This window comes from Staurois parvus, unplaced genomic scaffold (genome assembly GCF_062004578.1).
Source record: "Staurois parvus isolate SC_StPar_1 unplaced genomic scaffold, SC_StPar_1.0 ptg000430l, whole genome shotgun sequence".
Lineage (NCBI taxonomy): Eukaryota > Metazoa > Chordata > Amphibia > Anura > Ranidae > Staurois > Staurois parvus.
The window spans coordinates 3,123,776-3,149,666 of NW_028318226.1; the positions used below are offsets into that span (position 1 = coordinate 3,123,776).

The 25,891-nt window shown below is 43.9% G+C and overlaps 1 protein-coding gene across 1 annotated transcript in view; it reads right to left on the reverse strand.

Annotated features, from left to right (window-relative positions):
- SSRP1 (structure specific recognition protein 1) overlaps positions 1-25,891 on the reverse strand; it is a 102,860-nt gene that overhangs the window by 22,291 nt on the left and 54,678 nt on the right. Inside the window, exon 9 of the mRNA XM_089687584.1 lies at positions 22,031-22,103. Within this exon, the coding sequence (XP_089543710.1) occupies positions 22,031-22,103 (73 nt within the window). The remainder of the gene's footprint in view (positions 1-22,030; positions 22,104-25,891) is intronic.

Below are 25,891 nucleotides of genomic sequence, written 5' to 3' on the forward strand. Positions count from 1 at the left end.
AAAATAATTGCACTTCCATGTTCTGTGTACTGTGAGACCACATATAATTAATGCAGGGTCCTGGGTTTAGTAACACTTTAAAACCCTACGTGTCCATAGTATATAATGAATTGTAATATGCCTATCGTGGTTTCAATTTTAGTGTAAACATCAGGTCAAAACCCAACATGTTTCAGAAAAACTCCTCCAGGGGATAAAGCCAGGGGTATGCTGTGTATACTAGAGCAATCATAACATATAAATAACTGAATACAGATGGTTACAGGACAAGGGCTGCCAACAAACATCTCGTCCACCCCGCACCTGTATGGGGATACAACCCAAGGACCAATGCACATCCACTGGGGCCAACATTGTGGACATCAAGATGGGAGCAGGTGGCTGCCCCGTTTCACACAAGTGGCCCCAGAGTATTTTTTATGTATGTAAGGTAACTGTATACATTTTGGATCTTTTGCAGTAAATTTGCCATATTATTCCTTTATTGAAATATACACGATTGTCTTATCTGCCTTAAAAGTCTCATGGGGATCTTTTATTAGATTTTTCAGTTAAGTTAGGGATGCTGGCAGTAAGAAATATCACCCACCCATTCCTTCTATTGTAAATGTAAAAGTGTGTGTTTCAATATTTTCAATCAAATTTGATAAAACCCCACTATATGTTTGTTAGGTATTCCCATTCACAAAGCGTAATTAAAAGTAATTAAAAACACATTTTATACATTTGTAGGTGTATTGAGCAGGCCTTGGACTAACTACAAGCTACAATGAACAATTTAAAATGAGAAGAAATACAATCACTAACAAAGAGGGACACAAGCCCAGCTTCTATCTAGATCTTTAGTAATTTGTTAGGGCAGGTGGTGTCCAAACTAGGTTACAACTAATGAAACTGTGTGGAACACACCTCTTGCTGGGGTGTTAACTGTTGCCAATTTCCATCAATTTCTTATTTTTGGTACTTGAGCATAAAAGAATGTTATTTATACATGCAAAGGTGATTTTTATAAAAATCCAGACAAAAAACAGGAGTGTAGATACAATACACAGCCCTGACCAAGCCCCTTGGGGATAAAAAGCCTCGTATTATAAAGGCAGGAAGACACAAATACATTAGACAAAATGTATATGTGAATCACAAAACCAAGTACAAATTCTTAACCACTCTAACATCTCCATAACAATTACAGCACTATACCCATTAATATTATTCTCAAATTTAGAGGTATAGCCTTTGTAAAATGCAGTGTTATGCAGTCTAATAATTATTGCTTTGTGAAAGCATATGGTGGTTCCAGGCAAAATCCCTAGCTAAACCAACTTAATGGAAATTTAAAGATCCATTAGGAGCAAGTAAACTGTATCTCTGTACACTTATTTTAAAAGCCTAGCACAAAATAAGCATGTTCTAATCCCACAGCACACAATTTGTAGATTTCAACGTCACTAAGGAAGCATAGGAATTTTCTCTGGAGAACTGGACAGAGTCACATTCTTAAAAAAAAAAAAAAAAAAAGAAAAAAAAAAAGTCCTCTGCATACTAGCACACTATGACAAACTTCCCTTATAACAACGCCCTCCAGCGGCACGTGGTCACTGCTGACAGGGCTTCCTTCCTCACCTGGTCTTCCTTCCAGGTTCTTGACTTCGGCTGTTTGACTGGCTAAGTTTCAATGACGTCACTACTGCGTATGCATGCGGAAGTCAAAAGGCCCAGCCCAGCTCTCTTAATGGACGGCGCGCCCTAAAGAGAGCGCAGTAACCATGCGCCAGTGATGTCCCCAGCTGCTTTTATAGTAATCGCCTCCTAAACAGTGCACGTTTAGAGAGATATTTACTGTACATACAAGTAAGCCTGCAGGGTCACCGCATGGAGGTGAGGGGCCATTGCACCTAGAGAGGGATTCATAGTATCCTGTTGCATATTTTGGTGATTACAGGACTACAGAACACCTCCACCATTTGGATGGTTCTGGACACTTTCTATAGATTGGACACTTCATTTTTTCACTTTTTAGGACACGATAATTAATATTTTTGGGGTTTGGTTTTTTTTTTTTATGTTAGTGGGTAGATTATCCACTGTCGTTATGTATATGTTTGTGGATATATGGAAAGTGTGAAGCATTGTTTGAAGTCACTTATTTTCACGCTTATTTAGAACCCCCATTTGGGGTTATGTATCACATCTACAGGCATTTAGCCTATTTTTTTTTTTGGTGGTGTTCACCCATCCCCAGTAGGGGGGCACTACTGTGTACATAGTGATTGTTAGTGATTTACAGGCGTTGAGCCTGATCTTTTCTTTCTTTCTTAATTACCACATTTGTGCTTTCACGGATTCACTTTTTTTTTATCCCATATTGGGATCACTAGCATTGTTTAAATTCACAAGTTATTTTGAGATTACACATGCGTTTATTCATTTGATTCCTCTTTATTTTTTCGTAGGTTTACCACAAGGAGTGGTTTCACTGATTCACTTTGTCTTTATCCCCCAGTAGGATCACTATTATTTCTTTCACACCAGTTTACATGCGGGTGGTGCATGTGCGGCCGGCTCCTGGATGGACGCGCTGTAAGCTCTGCTCCGTCCACCCGCCAGATTTAGCAAGGCACACCCCGGCCCCGAGGGATATAAACGTCACATTCTGACAGCTAAGAGGTGGCACAACCCTCACCAGCGATGCCCCGCCGCAAAACCCCTGGACAGCCAGGGAAATTAACACATTTCTTCCTTGCTATCACAGCAGGGATCCAAGATGGCGCCGGCTGCAGCAATGAAGGACACAGCAGCCATGAAGGGGACAACACAGCCCAGCAAGCAGATGCCAGGCTGCGATACCCGCTATACCCTGGTGAGTCATCTCCTCCCCTATCCCCTACTACAAGCAGCCCAGCCAAATCCAGGCCCCGTCTGGATTCAGATCACACATCTGCCTTCCAGACCCTCATCCATCCATCACCTCACCACAGCACTGACCTAGAGATGTTCTGGCTCGCATCCACTTTACCACATAAAGGAAAAGATAATGTCGGCAGCCAGAAACCCCCCTCCACTCCCGCCATCACATGCAAATATCAGATTATTCGCAGACATATCAAAAGCCACGCTCCTTAACCATAAAAAGTTGGTCACCATTACCAAAGCCTTACGAAACCACGGAATAGGCTACCAATGGGGATTCCCCACAAAAATAACCATCAAACATCAGGGCAGAACCTACACAATAAATAACCTAGAAGCGGGCATTGACATATTGAAGACATGGAATATAATACCCATGGATCCCCAACAATCCACCTCTACTAATATGCAACAAATGGAAGCAGAATGACTCGGACTTAGTACATCTTCAATCCACTTCCAACACTTCACCTCAGACGCTATATCCCATCCTACTAATCTCTGGCGATCGGCCCTGTTTAGAAAATTTTCATGTTACAAGAAACTGTTTGGCATGACCTCCTTTACGGTCAATGCTTGTTCAAACCCCCTGGTTTTGAAGTAGCACACCAAGCTACTCGTGTCACCTGCATTTTACACAAGTTTTTTTTATTCCCTTTCACCTCCTTTACTTCCTTCTCCTCCTGCACCACCAGTCGATCAATTGTACCACCTGTTCAACCGAAACCTGCAAAAAAACATGGAATACACCCCCTGATTCAGTGATCGAGCCAATACCACGCTACCAAGTTTACAGAATTCTCCTTCTCACGACCATATCCATCCAACTTCGTCAAGCATCTCAAACAACAACTCCACTAAAAAAAAAACAAAGATCTACATTATGATTAACATAACATCTCTCAATGTTCGTGGCTTAAACTCCCCCTTTAAAAGATCGATGCTCCAAAAAGGAAACGCGGACATTTCAGGCTGACATACTCTTCCTACAGGAACCACACTTCGCAATAACCAAGACCCCCAAACTACAGCTGCACTGATTCTCCCACATCTATATGGCACTAACTCCAAGAAAAAAAAATGGTGTTATTACAGCCATAAAGGACTCCACACAGTTCCACCACATCTCAGAAAATAGCTGACCCTCAAGGTCACTATCACATTTTAATCTGCAAAATCAACGATATCCCCTATACTCTAGTAAATGTCTAAGGTCCCAAAAAGAACCAAATACAATTCTACCGCAAACTGCACACCATCATCTCTTCTCAAAAACAAGCCAGGCTTCTCGTTGGCGGAGACTTCAACGTCATCGGCAAACCACTTCTAGAATCGTCTTCCAACAAAAGATCCCCCAAACAGAATTTCAACCATTTCCTACATGACATTTGGAGATGCCAACACAGCACCGAAAGAGACTACACCTACTACTCCCCCTTTGCACTTATCCTACTCCAGAAACGACTTTTTTATTATGGACAAATGGACTCTACAACACGTAATGTCATCCAAAATTGGTACCATAACCTGGTCAGACCACGCTCCAATCAACATAACCTTAGACGACAACCAACGCTCTGTAATTCCTCCCATCTGGAGACTGAATTCTACAATAGTGAAGAACCCAGATAATCATAAATACCTGTTAGAAGCCCACAATCTATTCTTTGAATTTAATGCTACACCTGATATCCCTATTACCACACTGTGGCCTGCTTACAAAGCATACATGAGAGGTATCCTCATACAACTAAATTCCCGAATTACTAAACAAAGATCCCAACAAATTGACCAACTTCTAACGTCCATAAAACTAAAAGAACAAAAAAACCCAAGCACCTCCACATCTACATCCCTAACCTCAGACAGAAACAAACTCCGAACCCTCTTACTCTACAAATATGACCTCAACCTTCAAAAAACGAAATCACAATTTTATTCCCTAGGTAACAAAGCAAATTCACTATTAAAAAAAATAATTAAACAAAGACGTCTTAAATATTAAATCTCTTTAATTCAACACCCAACAACTCACACATCGCTTACGAACCCGCAAGACATAGCTAACGCTTTCGCGACCTACTACCAAACTGTATAATATCAAGGATGACCCGGCCACAACCCAACCAACAGTATCCATACAAAACTTCCTAACCACCACTAATCTCCCCCAACTTACTCCATCACAACTCACCTCTATCTCTAATCCAATCTCTCCCACAGATATAGAAAAAACTATAAAAACCTTACCCCTTAATAAATCTCCAGGAAACGACGGCTTCACGAACAAATTCTACAAAACATTTGCCCCTAATCTTACACCACAGCTGGCCGACCTCTGTAATCATGCCGCTTTTATGGGTGAATTCCCCAACGAAATGCTGCAATCCATAATCACAACTATTCCAAAACCCGGCAAGGATCCCCAACTTGTCCAGAACTACAGACCGATCTCACTACTAAACACAGGCATAAAACTCTACGCCAAAATAATAGCTCAAAGACTACTTCCCCACCTTCCTACATTTATCCACCCTGACCAAGTGGGATTTATCCCTGGTCACCAAGCACCAGACGCAACCAGAAGACTCATATCCCTTCTACACAAATTAGAAACCACCAAACAACCCTCTTATTTTTATCCCTAGACGCTGAAAAAGCATTCGACCGAATACAATGGCAATTTATGAAACGCGCACTCCCAAAATTTGTAATTACAGACTGGATGCCATCGGCAATCCTTTCCCTCTATTCCAATTCTTCAGCTAGAGTATTAACAAACGGCACACTCTCACATACCTTCCACATATCTAACGGTACTAGACAAGGCTGCCCCTTATCCCCCATAATCTTCACCTTACTCATCGAACCCCTAGCTTCAAAACTCAGAGATGACCCAACATTCACAGGAATCACCCACATCAAAAAAGAACACAAAATTAGCCTATTTGCGGATGACATCATACTAATGATTACCAACCCATACAAATCGCTGCAAACGATCCGTACACATCTTCAAAACTACTCGGAAGTATCATACTATAAACTTAATGAGCCCAAATCCTCTATCCTAAATCTCTATGCGCCCACTAAGACCCAGAAAGTACTGATCAAACATTTCCCCTTCTCCTGGGAACACCACAGCATCCCTTACCTGGGAGTTAAACTCACCAATACGACAGACCAACTATACGCCTCAAACCACAAACTATTACTCGAATCCATCCCACAAGAACTTAATCTTCGCACGTCAACACTATCGAAACTGGGAAGAGTAGCTACCCTGAAGATGTGCATACTACCCAAAATCCTTTACATATTCCGCACACTCCCCATCCCCAATACCTTCTTCTCCAAATTACAAGCAATACTTGCCAAATTTCTCTGTAACTCAAAAAAACCCAGATGTACTACAAATCTCTTAATACGCCCAACTTCTAGAGGAGGAGCAGGTCTCCCACATTTAAAATCATACTATAATGTCACGCTTTTAGACCAACTCTATCTTAGGTGGCACCCAACTAATGAAAAATCATGGACTACATGTCAGGGCAGGGGCCGAGGAACGGACAGGCAGGCCTAACAATGTAACGCACTGGCTGACGACAACCACCACCCACAGACCGAAGTCCCTCAGGGCGTGGAGTCTAAGTCCCAGGCTGCCCTTCACCAGGGCCCCTGATGGTGGGGATGGACTTGACGCAGCCAGGAACCAGGTCACGGCTCCCGAGACACCTCAGCTGCAATAATGGCCGCCGCCAATGGCGTGTAGCTGGTGGAAGAGACAAAAGAGTAGTCAGACAGGCCGGGTCAACAACAACAGGACAAAACAGTACAGGACAGCAGACGAGAATCACAGGTCACGAGCCGGGTTCAGCAACAGAGGGTCAGATCAAAGGAGAATACAAAGAATAGTCGAGTCACAAGCCGAATCAGATACCAGGAGAGACACGAGAGTCAGAACAGAGTAATAGCAACACAAAGACACAAGTGCAAAGAGCATGTGCGGGCCACAGGCTTATATGTCATCAGCCACACCCCTCTGGGGGATGGACCTCAGAGACCTGAAGGCATAAAAGGATTCCCACCATGCACAGCAGAATTCCAAGATGGACGCAAGCACATGGAGTGACATAACCTCAGGGAAAAGGTAGGACCTTGACACTACCATGGAAACACTCCCACATCTCCCACCTACATCACGTAACATACTGTTCTTGCCACAAGCAACTCAATCCAAAATTCTACCTAAACATCCCTGCATTCGAGCCTCCCTACAAGCCTGGTATGATCTCTTAACGTCTAACCCAACAGATACCAAACTGATACCTACCCCTATCACCACTTTACACTTTATTATCCCCTCTTTAAAACTACTACAGTGGGAAAATAGAGGCATATCTCTTATACAAGACCTCTATACAAACCACAAACTAGACTCCTTCTCAACTCTTCAGGAGTAATTTCACCTCCCCGACAATGAAAATTTCACCTACATGAGAATAGCTCACTCACTACGAAAAATAAACGTTCCACATCTTTTTAAAAATTCCTACTACTGCGCATCAATTTCTTAACAAAATACAATACCCAAAGAAAGGGATTTCGACTTTCTATTCACTCATAACCAGCTCACAATTTGTCCTACAAACCACCTCTCTATCCAACTGGGAGAAACTTCTCCCACAACCAATACAACCGCACACGTGGGAAAGAACCTTCAACATAACCCATAAAGTATCTAGATGTAGTTCCCACTGGGAATCATATATAAAAATTTTACACCAGTTGTATTTCACACCTGTTAAACTCTCTTTATATTACCCTCAACACTCATCCGCCTGTTGGAGACAATGCGGAGAAACGGGATCAACTCTACATATACTCTGGACATGCAAATCTCTCAGATCTTACTGGAACAGCGTTTTCCATTTGATCTCAACAGTCGTTGGAGCCCCAGTGGCCCCAAACCCTGCTCTCACACTCCTCCATATAGGAATCAACAAATTCCCTAAAGACTCTTGCACCATCATTATCCACACTTTAACAGCCGCTAAAACCAACCTTACTAAATTATGGAAATCTTCCAAAATTCCTTCTCTCTCTGTCCTTATAACAGACCTTAACTTTCAATGTGATATGGAAAGAAGATCAGCCCTCAACAATTCTTCCCACCACTAGTTCAAGTACCAATGGTCTCGCTGGCTACAGAACCCAAATTGTTCCATAAAATGATAATATAAATATATAACACTAAGGCCCTATGCTCTAGACTGGTTCCTTGTCACCCCCCCTCCCGTTCCTTACCCATTTTATACATTTCCACCCATATATGGTTCACACCAAACTGAGCATACCTCTCAGGTAAATGCGACTCATGTTTAAACCGTCCCCAGCCAAATGGTGGGGAATCTATTTCACGCAAAGTATGGCTATACTTAACTATGAACCATATTAATGTACCTGGTTTTGTTCTGTACTAAAATCTTTCAATAAAAATATTTGAAATTAAAGTTTACATGCGTTTATGTCACAATATTTTTTCTTCACTGGTGTTGTCCAGGAGTTTTCTCAGTTTCACAGCATTTAATATATTAATATTGTATATATTTGTGGATTATCTTACTTAGGAGAGGGGGTGGAGAGGTTGAGGGGTTTAGGTCTTATTTGACTTAGTTAACTATTATTGATTTTAAGGGAATATTGTTCACCTATTTATTGTATATTAACCTCTTGCCGTCCGCCTGCTGTTTATAAACGGCAGGGCGGTGGCAGTCCAAGGTCGGGTTGCTGTTCCTAAACGGCACCCGCCTTTTCTAGCTGTGCGCGCTCCCTAGGAGCGCGCACCACCGCGATCCGGTGTCCGCTGTGTCCTCCGGACACAGTGAAACACCGATCGTCGGACGGGACCTCTGTACGAGGTCCCGGTCATGTGATCACTGATTGGCGAATCAGTGATCACATGCAAAGTAGTGAGCAAGATGTCACTTGTGACATCATTGCTTACTACGTGTGAAATCTGTGAATGATCACAGAGGTCACATGGTACAAGGCTATTCACAACAGCCTTGTACCATGTGACAAGCTGTGACCAATCACAGCTCACTCAGTATTTCTCAATGACTGCAAGAATGCAGACAGAGAGAAAGAGAAATGATTGCTTTTACATCCTATATGGGTGTAAAAGCAATCAGTGTAAAAAAAAAAAAAAAAATCTTCATCACCCCCCACAAGTAGTACAGTGTCACCATGGTGACACTGTACTGCTAGGGTGACAGTATGTAAAAATAAAAAATAAAAAATAATATAAAAAAAAAATAAAATAAAAATGTAAAAAAAAATGTTTAAAAATTATAATGTTTGGTTATAAACTAATTTGGATTTTTTTTTTTACTAAAAAAATAACGGAATAAATTTTGGCCAAGATTTAGGATGAAATATTATTTATTTGCAAAATTTTATAAAAAAAAACACTTTTTTTCAAAATTTGTGGACTTTTTCATTTACATAGTAAAAAAAATAAAAATCCCAGCGGTGAATAAATACCACCAAAATAAAGCTTTATCTGTCTCAAAAAAATGGTAAAAAATTCATATGGGTACAGTATTGCATGACCGCGCAATTGTCATTCAAAGTGTGATAGCGCTGAAAGCTGAAAATTGCCCTGGACAGGAAGGGGGTAAAAGTGTCCGGACAGGAAGTGGTTAAGTATTGGGGTTCACATATAGTTTATTAGCGCAGCACCACATTTTACAATTTGGCTTGACCATTTTTTTGGTATATGGTTAGGTGTTAACAGCTTTAGTCATAGGTTCACCAAAGCGCAGCAGGACTTTGAATATTGTCTGAACCACTCAGCTTGACATGCTTTAACCCTTTTGCTGCCAGAGCCATTTTTGCCTCTTTTGCACACTTTAGGCCTGAAGACTACACAAAACCCACAAACATGATATATTTTCTAAAGGAAGACACCCAAAGAACAAAATAGTGGTAGTTCCAACTTTTTATTTTACGCGGTACTACCACAAAGGTCTAGGAAACACAAAATTTCAGTAAAAAGCACTCTAAAAGTGAATTTTAGGGCTAACGCAAGCAATAAAATACCCAGATTTTGGTAATATAAAAGATGAGGTTGCACCGAGTAGATACCCAACATGTCAAACCTTAAATTTGTGTGCCGCCGTGAAATGGTGACAAACTTCAGTACCCTCTATTTTCTATAGGTGATGCTTCAAAAGCCCCCTATAGGTCATCAGTTTAGTGTTATGGAGGAGGGCTAATATTGTTGTTCTCACTTTAGCGTTATCGGCGATATGTAGCATTTGTATCGCAATTGACGCTTTTTTTTTTTTCCGGGGTGGGGGGGGGGGGGTGGCGTGGGATTTTATGTGCTTGGGTGTAACAATTTTTTTTTTTTTTGCAATGAAAAAAACTTTTTTTGTACTTGCCTCCCCCCATCACATGCGGACAAAAAGTCCCCTACGTGATGATTTTTTTATGTTGCCAGGTGCTCTATAATAAGACATGCAGGGCCTCCTCCAGTGAATGCAGATAGCATTGCAATACATTCCTTCCCAGAGAAAGTGACAGGGTGTCCCAGAAGTGACATCACTTTCCGGGTACAGACGTTTTACGACGCACAGACCTGGCAGCCAAATGATTTATTCCAGCAGCAGATTGGGTTGCGAATACTCCTGTCAGAACACAGCACCTGTTACTCTATGTAGCTAATGCTGCTACGGTATATTAAAGCACACACAGCATCTGCATCAGTATGTAATGGAAATAAAATGATTTTTGACTTACCTGTTTGGAGTATAGAACACAGTCTGTGGGTTATAGGATGCTACCCTCAAATGTTTGGACAAATGCAAAGCTTTCAGGACACACCCCCTGGGCATTCATTTTGTAGCAAGCTATAAAAAGTAACCCAAGATTGGGAGGGGGGGTTGTGGTTGCCAGCAGCCCATGTCCTGTTGTGTACTCCAAGATATGGAATTTTCAGATATGTCAAAATTCCTATTATCTTAACTGTACAGTACAGGATACAGGCTGAAAAATGCATATATCCTGCTACATCCCCAAGCAATGAAGGGTGGGCAACAACTAGGAAACATAACTGTGCCGACAGACCCAACTCTGAAGTGCCGTAGCAAAAACCTTGTGGCCGAAATCAGAAAAAACTGAACATTTACCTGATGGAACTTTGAAAATTGGATTTTTGTGCTCACTGTAAAATCCTTTTCTCGGAGTTCATTGAAAGACACAACTTAATTTCTCATGGATGGGTCTGACACTGCCAACTTCATGAGCAGGACACTAGTGCAATCTAAACTAAAAGGATGCCTAAGAGGTGGCCCTCTAATGGTGGCCCCCCACTGGGCAGATTTTGGTAGATATGAGACAAAAATGTGGTGAGCGGAAAGTATGTTGAGGGTTTCCCTTCACTGGGAAGACTTGGTGGACTTTGTTGGCCAAGTCTTGCCCTGAAAGGAAGGGCTGAACTTAAGCTTGGAGGTTGAAGCCTGGATAGAGTGTTGCGGTACACTTCTTTTTTGAGGAGGTAGAGGCTCCTGAAAAAGGGGATTTTTGAACTTTCTTATGTGGAAGAACCACCTTTCCTCCTGAGACATCTTTGATGAAGTACCTCGCCAAATAGTTGTTCTTCTTTAAAGAACATACGTGTGAGGAGTCTTTCATAGGCAGGTTTAGCTGACCAAGCTTTGAGATGCAGGATTATGCAAATGAATATTGAAATCAGAGCCATTCTTGAGATTTGTTTCATTACTTGTTCTAGGGTATTCACATAAAAGAGCAAAGCAGAAAATAATTCTGTAACTGCTCAGTTACAGTAGTCTTGGAGTAGAGGATCCAGTTGGTTGTTCATTGCCCTAACCCAGTTAGCTGCAGTTAAACAGAAATCACAGTGATATCTTATTGCAGAGCTGGGCATGCAAGTGTCAAGAGAGCCTATAAGAGGGTCTAAAACTTCCATCAGCATAATCTTTGAATAAACAAACATCTTCAACTGGTACAGGGAACGATTTAACTTCTTCCATACAGGGCACTTTACCCCCTTCCTGCCCAGGCCAATTTTCAGGTTTCAGCGCTCTCATACTTTGAATGACAATTGCGCGGTCATACAACATTGTACCCAAACTAAAATTTTATCATTTTCTTCACACAACTAGAGCTTTCTTTTGGTGGTATTTAATCACCACTGGGGTTTTTATTTTTTGCTAAATTAACAAAAAAAGACCGAAAATTTAGAAAAAAAAAAACCAACACGTTTTTCTTTGTTTCTGTTATAAAAGTTTGCAAATAAATAATTGTTCTTCATAAATTTAGGCCAAGATGTATTCTGCTACATGTCTTTGGTGAAAATAATCCAAATTAGGATGTATTTTTTAGTTTGTAGGAAAAATATAGAGTTCACAAACTATGGGATATATCTGAATATTGATCAATCCTGAAGTACTGACGGCCAATCTAATTTCTTGAGGTCCAAGAATGTCAGAACAGTACAAATATCCCCCAAATGACCCCTCTTTGCAGAGTAGACAGTCCGTCGCACTTCATAAGAGGCATGGCGAGATTTTTGAAGTTGTATTTTTTTTGTCATAAATTTTTCGGAAAATGAAAAAAAAAGGTTTTTTTACATACTATCACCAGTGCAGTACAGCGTCATCATATAACTGGCATGGCGGTGATCAGGGACACTGACTGGTGACAGTATGAAATTTTTTTTTTAATTTTTTAAAACAAATTTTTTATTATTTTTAATTTATTACATTTTTTTTTTTAAGATTGTTTTTCATATTTCACTATGACCAAAGTAGTACAATGTTACCATAGTAACATTGTACTACTTTGGGGAAGTGATCAGTATTTTTTATTTATTTTTTACACAATTTGCTTATAGCAAAGAATTACTTTGCTATAAGCAAGCATTTAACTGAATGACCGATTCATTCAGGGTTTTTTTTTTGTGCTTAGCTGTGATTTAGCCACGGGTAACCACATGACACAGCTGAGCTGTGATTGGCCCAGCTTGTGCATGTGATCGCTGTGACCATTCACAGCTAGACACACTAGTATACAATAGATGGCATGAATGAAGCCATCCATTGTATCCAACTGTCATGTGACCTGTTGTAATTGGTCACAGCAGGTCACATGGTACGGGCAACGGGGCCGGTACTCAGATCTGTCATCGGCCGTGTCCGAAGTACATGGCTGGTGACAGATCGCACCGCTGCGCGGCTTTGCAGGCAGGCAAACTGCGCAAGTGTGAAAGGACACCATATGGCGTCCACCCGGAAAGGTGAGTGTTTTTGCCAGCCGCCATTCGGCCATGGGCTGGGCGGGAAGAGGTTATGATTGAGATGGTAGGTCAAATCACTTTTTAGTGAACTCTTATTCCACTGGATAGAGCTCAGCATTGATTTTTGGAAGGGTGAAAATCTTTTCTGGAGTTACCCAATCATCAAAATTTGCCCACTCTAGTTGTTCATGAACACAAAAACGCAGTTATTTACCTGTTAACTGTATTTCCAGGAATCTTCTAGGACAGCTCACTTGAGAGATAGGCTCCTCCCAGGAAACACCAGCTCCCCCTTTTTCTCTATAAGTAGCCTCTCTCCCAGGGGACCCTCAGTATAGGAATATGACCGAAGGCCTAGGAGAAGCACAAAAAATGGTAGTAGAGACAATATACATGACGGAACCCTAGTACATAATCACACAGTAATCAGGAGGGCGTTACGCTGTCCTAGAAGATTCCTGGAAATACAGTTAACAGGTAAATAACTGCGTTTTCCCGAGTCATCTTCTAGGACAGCTCACTTGAGGAGTTGAATAGAAATGCGTACTCTAGGGTGGTCCCTTTGTTTGTAGGACCTTCCTGCCGAACGCCTGGTCCTTGCTGCCAATTAGGTCTAATCTGTAGTGCCTAGCGAAGGTGGCAAAGCAGGACCATGTTGCGGCTTTGCAGATCTGTCCAGGGGAGGCCCCCGCCTTTTCCACCCAGGAGGCTGCGGTGGCCCTGGTCGAATGCGCCTTTAGGCCGGCCGGTGGTGACAGACGCAGTTCTATAACCTTCAGAAATGGCCTCTCTTATCCATCTTGCGCTGGTGCCTTTGGAGGCACAGTCCCCCATCTTTGGACCATCAATTCTGCTGTAGTCTCCCTCCTCCGTGCCGCCTGAGTTGCCCTCCAGGGATGGTATTATTATTTCCTGTGACCTATGAAAATGTGACGCAACCGTAGGTAGAAACGCCGGATCTGTGCGGAGGATGATTCTGTCCAGCAGGATAGTGCAGTATGGTTCTATTACTGACAGAGCTTGCAATTCGCCGACTCTGCGGGCGGACGTTATTGCTACAAGGAGGATGGTTTTAAGAGTCAAAAAGTCTTAAGGAGCATACCTCCAAAGGCTCGAAAGGTTCTTGCTGAAAACTCTTCAGGACTGTGCCCAGGTCCCATGTAGGGTGCTTCGGCGTGGACAGGACTTGGCCTTTTCTGACAGGCCTTTCCTGGCTAGCCTGTCCCACTCAGAAGCCACGCTGCTAGGGAGAGTTTTTCTGGGTGAGGGTGTAGCACCTCCCCTTGTCCCAGTAAATCGTGTGAGGGCGGTATCATCCACGGGTCTGTTAAGCTTAGTTCCTTCAGCTGGGAAAACCATGACCTTTTGGGCCAAAATGGTACAATCAGGATGACTTTGGCTTGGGATGACTGAATCTTCTGTATCACTTTCAGCAACAGTCTGAACGGAGGAAAACCATAGAGGAGGTCTCCTTCCCAATGCTGGGCTAATGCATCTGTCCCTGCACTCCTGGGGTCCTTCTGCAGGCAGAAGTACCTCTCCAGTTTCGTATCTTGGCTGTTGGCGAAGAGATCCATGGAGGGAATGCCCCATCTGGCGCAGATTTGATTGAATGCTGTACGGCTGAGGCACCACTCTGTTTGGGTGACCTCTCTCCAGCTCAGTTGGTCCGCCAACTGATTGAGATCTCCTTTCAGATACACTGCTGTGATGGACTCTAGGTTTGTCTCTGCCCAGCTCAGGAGGGTTTCTGCCAGATCCAGTCTCGGGGACCTCGTGCCCCCCTTGCCTGTTTTAAGTATGCGACAGCCGTTGTGTTGTCGGATAAGATCTGAACTTCCTTTTCTTCTATCTTTCCCTGGAAAGCCACAAGAGCTTTGAAGATTTCCAACAATTCCTTGTAGTTTGATGATCTGCCCGAGATTTCCGCGTCCCACTTGCCCTGGACCAGGCAGTCTTCCATGTGAGCACCCCACCCTGACATACTCGCATCTGTGGTGATTCTCACCGGGCTGACTTGCTGCCATTTTCTCCCAGCCTCTAAGGTGTGGATGTTCCCCCACCACCTTAGCGAATCCCTCACCTTGCGTGTGAGGCGGATCCTGGAATCTAAGGCTGCTTGGCTGCCATCCCAGTGGGAGAGGACATGGTTCTGCAGTATTCTGGAGTGAAACTGCACCCATTGCACTTCGGGTATGGCTGCTGTCATGCGCCCAACTAACCTCTGACCGTGCAGGTCGCCATCCCCCAGAAGGTCTTCGTATCTTGCTGCAGTTTGAGAGCTTTGCAAATAAAAGTAGGTCGTCCAAATAAGGGATGATGTTTATCCCCTCCAATCTTAGAACTTGTAGCGGTTCCGCTAGGATCTTGGTGAATATCCTTGGAGCCGATGACAGACCAGAGGGGAGTGCGTTGAACTGAAATAGAATTGTTCTTCCTGCGCCTTCCAGCGCAAACCTGAGAAACTTCCTTGATTCCTCCCTTAACGGGGCGTGCAGATATGCGTCCTTCAAATCTATCGAAGCCATAAATACGCCCAGTGGCCGGAGTTGTTTCACCGTGTGTATGGTCTCCATGCGAAACTTCTTGGGTTTCACAAATTCGTTCACCTTTTTCAGGTTGAGTATCATCCTGCAGGTTCCCGGCGCCTTCCTTCTTAGGAAGAAATGGGAGTAGAAACCACTCCCCCTCTCTTCCTCCTCCAGCTGGCAAATTACATTCTGCCTGAGCATCCCATCCAGGAGGTCTACTAATATGTCCGTTTTTCCCCTGTCCCTTGGCAGGGGTGTTGTGAAGAACCTTCAAGGGGGGGGGGGGGGGGGGTGTCTTGAGAACTCTATTCTGTAGCCGTTCGGATTGCATCTAAAATAAGTATTCTGGGTGATTTTCAGCCAGTGTGTGTGGAAGTGTCCCAGCCTTCCTCCCACTTGGCTCCTCCAGTCACTTGGGCTGGTTGGGGTTGAAGAGGAAGACTTCCATTCCCCTTGACTCATTCCTGCCTCTCCTTGATCCCCAGCCTGTGCGCTGCCCCTGAAACCTAGTCTCCGTCGTATACTGCCTGTTGGGCCGAAACCCCTTCCGCCCTGTAGGCCTGCTTGGGACTGGAAAGCCTTTCCTTCTATCGGCCGACCTTTCCAGGACTGAATTTAGCTCAGGCCCGAAGAGAAGTTTTCCCTCAAAAGGGCAGACCGCAGAGTTTGGATTTAGAGGCAAGATCCCCCTGTCAAGATTTTAACCAGATAGCTCTTCTGGCAGAATTTATAAGCGCAGTTGACTCAGCTGTAAATCTAATAGTTTCCGCCGATGCGTCTGCAATGAAAGCGACCGTTTTCCCTAAGACTGGCAGCGACTTCCAGATCTCTTCTGCTGAGGTGCCTTGTTCTAGATGAGAGCGGAGCTGCCCCAACCATACATCCAAGGTTCTGGAGACACAAGTCGTCGCTACTGCAGGCTTGAAGTTCACCGCGGACGCCTTCCACGATCTCTTCAGGAACGTGTCTGCTCTCCGATCCATTGGATCTTTCAGGGGACCGCCGTCCTCAAAGGATAGGTCTGTCGCTTTTGAGATTCTAGGAAGAGGAGCATCTAGATTTAGGCAAGTTTCCCACAGTGAAGCCTCTTCTTCCTTGAAAGGAAATCTCCTCGAGGTTTTTGGGAAAGAAAGCCTTTTCCGGCTCTTCCCATTCCCTTCTGATAGTGGACCATAAAGTAGAATGCACTGGGGATGTGCGGCCGCTCTTTTTTTTTGTAGACCTGCATACAGCTATTCGTGGAGAGAGAGATCCAGTTGTTCCTCCTCCAGATCCAGAGTGTCGTAGATCACTTTCAGAAGGCCCTCCGTGTCCTCTCCTTCACCTTCCTCCGAGTCCAAAGTGCTGGATAGCTCGGTCTAACTGCGGCGGCGGCCTGGTCCCTGCTTCCTCTTTTTCCCCTGCTGGGCAATGCCTGAAGTGCCTGGTTGGGGCTCGTCCTGGGCGGGACCCGGACTTCTTTTTTATTAGCTTGTCGATGCACTCTTGGCAGAGTTGCTTCCGCCAGGTGATTGCCAGCTTCTTCCTGCCGGTAGCGCTTCCCTTCCTAACCTCCTCCTGTGGGCCCACCTGGGGATGAGGAACATAAGGCGTCCATCCGCCGTGCAGCCCCCTCGGGGCCCCTACGTGCACCCCCTAGCATCCAGAAAGCCCCTAGGATAGTGTAGGGAAGAAGGGCAGAGGGGGGATGAGAGGGAGGGGGGATGAGAGGGCGGGGGGGGGGTTGTGGCGGCCAAAAGGCCCTTAGCTTGCTGCAGGCCTCCCCCGGCCCTGACAGATCTGCCTCCATCCTCACCGCTCTCTCCCCCTTGGTGCGGCTGCTTTTCAGAGTTAGCGGGCTCCGCTCTCTCCCTGGGGTCCTCATGCGCCGGCCTCCCTCTCACGGCCGCCGGTGGAAGAAGCGGCCATGGTGTGGGCGAGTTCTACGGCCCGCCGTTGTCATGGAAATTTTGTATTGTTGGTCGAACTTTAAATGTGTCATATATGAGTGTTATTCATATGTCTCTCGTGTGGCTTAATTAAAGCTCTGAAGGCTGCAATTGGGCCATGCGCATGTACAATGTATGTATTACAGTACTCAGCTCGGTAATGGATGAGATGGCGGATCTGCGCTTATAGACCGGCGTGTATACCACCACGGCATTCGATGCGAATGCCGCTGGCAGTAGACCGCGGGCCTGTATCCACATATCAGCAGCATAGTACCACATGGGCTTCATAACGCAAGGCGCCAAGCGGTGTGAACTCCGCGTGTAGGCTTATGCATATCTTACAACCCATTACTGACCTGAACTGTATCTTGGATGGATGTGTTTTAATAAAGATCGTATCGGGCCCATCCAGGTACAGACTGATATTTCTAGGGGATGCTTTTACAGAGAATGGACATACTGCTAGGAGCTGGGAAATATGACCTCAGATGGCTCATGGGGGGGAAGGGGAGGAAGTCTGCTGACCTCAGAAGGCTCATGGGGGAGGACCAGTGATAGATAATAGGAAAGGCTATGCTCCAATCGGAATGTACATCCTGTGTATAGGCACTCCCCATTGCATTGTTCGGTGGGAGGGGATTGACTTTATTCATGTGGGGGGCATGTGTGTATTTTTAATAAAACCAGGGGCTGAGTCTGAAACCGGCCCTTATGTGGATTGCAACACTAGCCTTAGAGTGTCGTGTGATCATTCTAGGGTAACAGAGCTCTAATTCCCCACATTTCAACAGAAGCTAACCAATTTGGATGGGCAGGAATCGTGTAATTTAGCTGCAGTCGTGGTAAGCGAGATTCGCACAGCTTTATGGGGGATTTCTGCGCATCCAACTGCAAGTACTCACGGTAAGGAGAAATTCGTTAACGCGAATTTCCAAGACACCGTCCATCCCACATGGCGGCGACGCCGCTTCCTGTTCCTGCGCCGGAAGTGACGTCACTTCCCGGCACCCGGAAATTACGCGATTCCGGCGTCCTGGCCCGACCACCGTCCATGCTGCAGAGATCCCGGAGAAGGTAGCTCACCTCAGCCCAGGGGAAAGGCAATCCTGCCCAGGTCGGCGGAGCAGGCTCTGCCCCCCTGGAGAGCCCCGCTGGGACCATTCGGGGTCTGTCACCCCCACCCCAGAGGGGCTCACACGAAAGGGACCTGACTGAAGCCCCCTCACAAGGCCCCTGCCTTGCTTAGAAAAGGAGGAAAGGGGGGCCTCAGCCAGGGGGCCTCTGTATCTCGCCAGGTGGCCCGAAAAAAACAACAAAATGGGCGTAGCTCATTTCTGGCCGGAGGAAACACTAATACTCAGGGTACCCTGGGAGAGAGGCTACTTATAGAGGAAAAAGGTGGAGCGGGTGTTTCCTGGGAGGAGCCTCTCTCTCAAGTGAGCTGACCTAGAAGATGACTCGGGAAATATCTTTTTAGATTCAGCAGGTTTCTTTGTACCAAAAGGGGCATGGCAAAACGGGGGAGATTTAAGTGTGACATTGTCAAAGATTTTGTGTACAGCAAAAGTGAGCATACAGAGTGGTAAATATACAGCAAAAAGCCTTAACAGGAGGTGCATACAAGCCTGGGGGTGAAAAAGTCTCTGGCTTCCTCTGACACTGCCTCTAGTTCTTCTTTCCATCCCTTCTATGTCCACCTCTTATAGGCTGAGCATATTGGGATCCAACTCAGGCAAATGAGCCTGTTGTCTTTGAGCCCTGGACAGTGATGGCAGTTTTAAAGCCTTTAGTTGTCCAAAGATTTATAATATAGTTGCAGAAAAGTCTGAATTGGGCAGACAGGTAGCTTGTTTAGTGCCTGAGATGGAGCTAGAATCAGATGCAGAGATCAGTGTTAAAAATCGGGTCCTGCTCTTGTGCAGGAAAAACCTCATCCCGATGAGACTGAGTGTTGTACAGGGCTTTGGCAGAGCAAATGCTTGCCTGAGCATGTACTGTGGCTCCCTTTCACCTGTTTTTTGACAGGGCTATCAGGTGAGGGTATTCCCCTATGGAGTGTTCACAGAGTAGCATGTGGAAGTATGATAAGCGTGTCCCAGAAGGTGCATGCAGCAACTCTGGTGCAGACCATCCTGTAGAGAAGTACTTATAGCAAAAGGGTAAGCTGAAGCACCAGAGTACAATATAAAAGGCTCTAGACGGAAGTGTAGTAAATTGTGCAACCTGTGGTGTCATGTAACACGTTTTCATCCACTTGAGAATAAGCTTTGAGTGGTTGAGTATTAGCACCAATTTTAAAAACTTTATGATGTAATGTGATGAAAAAAAGAAAAAAAAAAAAAAAAAAAAAAGGATTTTGTTTGGAATGTGATGGTCAGATACAGGCTTACCTAGTTTTATCTGTTGCTGGCCCTGTATATAATTCAGGCTGCACCTGTTAAGATGGGCATACCTCCATAGGAGGTAACTACTCCTGTTGCACAAAGTGCCAAAGTGAGTGTCCATGCAGGATCCAGAGCCTGAAGCAACATTAGAGAACATCCCCACAGCGTGGGCATAACTATGGTTTCCAAGGTGTATACAGAAGTTGCACCAATCCAGATGCAATATTTATATTTTGTATTAGAAGATAGTAAAGTATAAGTTGACTGAAGAGTTGAATGAAAAATTAGAAGAGAAAATAAACTATGCAAGCCAAGAGTGATTTCTATCTAAGAAATGATGATGAGATTCATCACCTTAGAACACTATCAAAAAATTAAGGGCTCGAAGACTGTAGTACGGTTATAGGGAAAACACTCAGTGGCTGTGTCCTAAAAGCTTGCCAGTGTCCAATCGCCTAAAAGGTACCAGACTATAACCCAGGGCCTATGAATATTCAGCCTGTGTCCTGTACTGTACAATTAGGATAGTGTATGCAAAGTGATATTAATTAAACCTGGACTTCTACTTTAATGAGGTTCTTCTGATCATACCCTGTAAACCACTTGAATGCCCCCAATACTCTGCTTGATACCATTGCAAATATCCAATTCTTCACAGTACTGCAGATTGTGACCTCCAGTGCTCAGGCCGTAAGCCAGCCATAGATGCTCGTGTTGTAGAGGGAATCCCTTCTGCTGAGCTATGTGTACTCCCGGCAGGGTGAGGGGCACAGAGGGAAATCGTCCCTGCTGGGGGAACACAGTGATTATTGCTAGCGGCTATAGCTGCTGAAAATGATCACATGAAAAAACAAAAACTAAAGACAGGCTGATTATACCAAAGTCACACAACAATCGAATTGGATGCAATCAGCCTTCCCAAAGATGGTTCAAATCTTGGCTGGTTCCTGCTGAACCGGCCAAGAGCTGAACCATCTATGGCTGGTTTTAGTGGCCAGATGCCTGGCCCAAATGCGATCATGTGATGGAGGCAGTGAGAACAACCCTATATAATGTGGCTACACATGTATTTGTGATCAATCCAAGTACAAATTAATCCTGGTGAAAATGAGAAGTTTCGGCTGAAGCACAGCAATTCAAGTGCTTTGACAGGGGACTGATATTCATATGTTCCTTGTCCAATCACAGAATGGCTTCTGTTAGAAAACAGTAAAAGAAATCTGCTGAACAGAGGAGATGCACAGTGAGAAAACCACTGTGATTGCTGTGCCAAGCCTCAGCTGACAGTTTCATAGCCAGAACTTCAGCAGTGATGTCTCAGTCAGTGGCTGTGGCTGCATGTAAGTAACAGCAGCCACCAGTAGGGCAAACATCTTTAGATGTACCTTATTGGTACCCAACTAATATCTCAAAGTTTTTGCCCACACTTTAGCTTTAAAATGGGGAGGTACCTCTAAGTACTAGTGCAAGAACACCCTTTAAATAGAACTATATATGTAACTTAGTCCATTAAGGCTTTAAAAAGTAAAATATTCATGTCTTACCTGCTGCTGCAAAGCATAACAGAGAATGTAATACATGCACACAATGTGGTTAGTTTGCCCTATTAAAGTTAATACAGCAAAAACACAAAAATCAAGAATCCATGCAACCACACTTAATAGGTTATATTTTGTTTGTACACCATTTTGTTATGGTTAACACCTAAAGATACCCTTTGGATAGTTTCAAGCCTTTCCATATGCAAATCTGTGTCAAACATGCACATAAATTGATTCTTATTAGTTGAAGTGCACAATTCAGATATATATAACCTGGTTTACAGGAGGAAGAACAGACCTGTGATTTCTAGAATAAAAGAAAATATGACAGGAATGAGAAGACCCCGTTCATTAAATAAAAATAAATCTAATAAAAGCAGTGGGTAGAAAAACAAGGAAAACCTCTTACTTCTTTCAAGCCTCTGTTTTTGATGTTGAGTTTCTTTGCATTCACAAAGTCAAATAGTTTTCCATATTCCTCTCTGCAATGACAAGAGAGGTAAATTAGGATTTTTACCTGTAAATTCTTTTCTTGGGAGTACAGTACAAGACACAGGCTGGTTTTAGTTCTTGACCAGGACTCGATAAAATCACCATGGCAATTAGAAGTTGTGTCCTGGTGCCTAGGTTCACACACTGCCTCCTGCTGACTTCAAACCAAAAACGCCTAGTTCCACCCCACCCCCGCTGACTCCAATACAAAAACTCCTGTCAATAGCATTCTTACGTGATTACTTATCTCCGCATGCCACTACTCATTTGTGAGTCTGGAAGGCAACGCTACAGTCGCACACAGGACCATTAATGTAATGGCATGCAAAACATATTGTGGATGGATGCACGTGGATCGCATCTGTTTTACAACCTTAATAGGAACACAATATCTAGCCTGTCAGGCGATTCTGAGCTGGAAAACACATCCAGAATCACATGCGTAAACAAGGGTGGTTCTGTTCACACCTGGGTGTTTTGGGATCACCACAGAATCGATGTGATCGCAAAATGCAGGTTCAGGTGCCATTATTTTCCATGACACCTAAAATGTGGTGTGGTTTTGCCGTGATTGTCGCGCGGCAAATCACACTGTGTGAAGCTTGACGCCCAAACGTTGCCTTGCCCTGGGCATGGACAATCCATGCTATGCTTAAATAACTGGCTCATTTTTTTAGTTGACTCCTAGATTCAAAGCAAAATTTGTCAAGCCCTGTTCTTGACTATGGGTTATATGGTAGAGCAGCCCATATAACAAGCCCCCCTCCCAGCAATCCTCTGTTTTTTAGCAAGCAATCAAAAAGAAAAAGGCAAGGACAGAAGTGTTTTCAGTGTCCTGTACTCCAAGAAAAAGATTTTAGAAGTCAAAAATCCTTATTTCTTAATCATACAGTACAGGAGGAGGGTTCCTTTATGTCTTGACAATGGGACATCCCCAAAACAGCTGAGGGGTGGGCAACATCGTAAAAAAATGGCAACAGGCTAAACCCAGGGAAACAGGTTCCCAACTCAGAGAGCTGTTTGAAGCACCTTTTGGTCAAAGCTAGCATCAAGCAGGGGCCTGGACATCCACAGGATTTGTGTGGCTGTCCTCCTAGATTGTAAGCTCGAAAGAGTAGGGCCCTATAACCCCTCGTGTGCTGTTTGTAGTTGCTGTAATGTTTCATGTATTGTCCCCCCCTCTATTGTACAGCGCTGAGCAAACCCTTTGGCGCTATATAAACTCGATGTAATAATAATAATAATAATTTGCAGGACAGCCTTATGAGAGCCTGTAGACAAGACAAAGCCCAAAGTTTAGATATAGGCAGTGGGAGAGAGAGAAGCTCACACTGCATGTAAACAATATAGGAGTTCTCTTCAAGGTGCTTTAGAGTGGGGCAAAGAAAAGGCATGATGATGTCCTGATAAAGGTGGAAGGAGGAAACCACCTTAGGGAGAAAAGAGGCCTGGAGCATCAAAACCGCTTTGTCTTTATGAAGGAAGGATTCTCCACAGGATAAGGCCACCAATTATGAGACCCGTCGTGCTGACTTAATGTACATGAGAAAAAAAAAAAACTTCTTAGCTAGTATGGTTGACAAGCGGAATACCCTTAAGTTCTTTTGTAGAGCTGACCAAATTACAATCCCCAGGGCAAGACAGGTGATTGAATAGGGGGAACAATGAGAGTCATCCCCTGAACAAAGACCTTTACCAGGGAATGAGTAGCCAATGACCTCTGAAAAAGGATGGCTAATGCTGAGACTTGGACCCTTTATGGTAATTAAGGCCAAATGTTGCTTCAACATAGTCTAAAGGAAGGATAAGCTATGTCCCAGAGTACGCAAAGTAAGTCCTTCCTAGTGCAATGACAAGCATTGAGAAAGATTGATTTCCTAACTTTAAGCAATGAAGGATGAGTGCCTCCAGAATGTCTAAGTACCAGTCTTTATTGGTGCCACAGAGATAACCAGAAGGCCCACCATTTGGATCCAGTGAAGCAGTCAAGCTAAAATTTGTAACAAAAAGGGAAGAAATACAGTATATCAAACAGAACTGATACCACAGGATCTCCAGTGAGTCTGCTGCAAAGGCCTTTAGATCTCTGATCCTGGCTACAAATCTGTCCACCTTGTTGTAGAATTTGAATCTAAATCTGGCATCCCCCAGTGGGTGACAGATGTTCCAGTACCCTTTAGGGTGAAGAGACTATTCCACCACATACAATCACTGACAACTTAAGTCCACCTGCCAAAGAAGTGGAGCCAAGAGCACTAGCAGGGGACCCCAGCAGAGACGAATCGGGGCTGCTCTGTGGAAAAACCTTGCACAGAGCAGGTATGTATGACTTGTTTATTATTTAAAACAAATAAATAAGTTTTACAACCACTTGCCCTTCAGAGCATTTACCCCCCTTCCTGACCAGGCCATTTTTTGCGTTACGGCGCTAAGTTACTTTAACTGACAATTGCGCAGCCATGCAATGCTGCACCCAAATTAAATTTATGTCCTTTTTTCCCACGAATAGAGCTTTCTTTTGTGGGTATTTGATCGCGTGTGCGGTTTTTATTTTTTGCACTAAACAAAAAAAAAGACTGACAATTTTGAGAAATAAAAAAACATAATATTTTTGACTTTTTGTTATTAAACATGTCCAGTAAAATTTTTTATTTATTTTTTTAAAAATCAAACGTCATAAATTTAGGCCAAAATGTATTCTGCTACATGTCTTTGCTAAAAAAAATCCCAGTATGTGTAAATTAATTGGTTTATGTGAAAGTTATGGCATTTATAAATGGCGATATATATACACTGGGATTTTTTTTTATTACTAGTAATGGCGGCGATCAGCGACTTATAGTGGGACTGCGGCTGGCATTCTAACATTGGGAGGGAACTGACTTGGCGCAATTGACACCCCCGGTGACACCAATACAGTGATCAGAGCTAATAAAACGCACTGACACTGTACTAATGGCACTGGGCAGGAAGGGGTTAACATGTGGGGTGATCAAAGGGTTAACTGTGTGCGTTTTACTGTTGGCGGTGTTAGTGCTATGCAGAGCCATGCAAAGCAGTGTGCTGGAGCTGACAGGGGAGAGAACTGTATTGTTTATATACAGTTCTCTCCCTCCATCGGTAATGCTCCACGATCATCGGGTGCCAGCGATTATTCACTGGCCTAGACCGCAAATAGTGGCGCGGGGTAGGGCTCACGCATGCCCCCTACCCAGAAATGCGAAATCACGTATATATACGTGATTTTGCACACCCCCTGTTGCAGTATATCTGCTATAGGGCAGCGGAAAAGCGGATAATACTGAATAGTCTTCACATCAAAGGTGGCTTGGGCTCCATCCAATCACTTTCATATGATTGTGCTTTGGACCAATCATAGATTCTTCAATAATAATGAATGGGAGTATATTGGATAAGAATGAGAAACCCGACTAGAAAGACTAGAGGCGGAGACCTGACAGACAGATAAACCTGGATAAGCTTGTTCGTTATCTACCAAGTTGATAATGGCTTCAACTTCTTGTCTTTGGTTCCATAGGTATTTGTCTTTTATGGTGCACAGGTTTTATTATTTGATATCATTGAGTGTTGCTGTTAATCTGTGTGAATTTTATGCCTCTAAAGCAGGGGTGTCAAACTCCATTTCATCACAGGCCGCATCAGAATTAGGGTTGCTCTCAAAGGGTAGGTTGTATCTGTAAGACTAGATGTCCGTAGCATCCTGCCCTCCCTTACATTAGATGTCAAGAATCCCCAACACTCCCTTACATCACGTTGC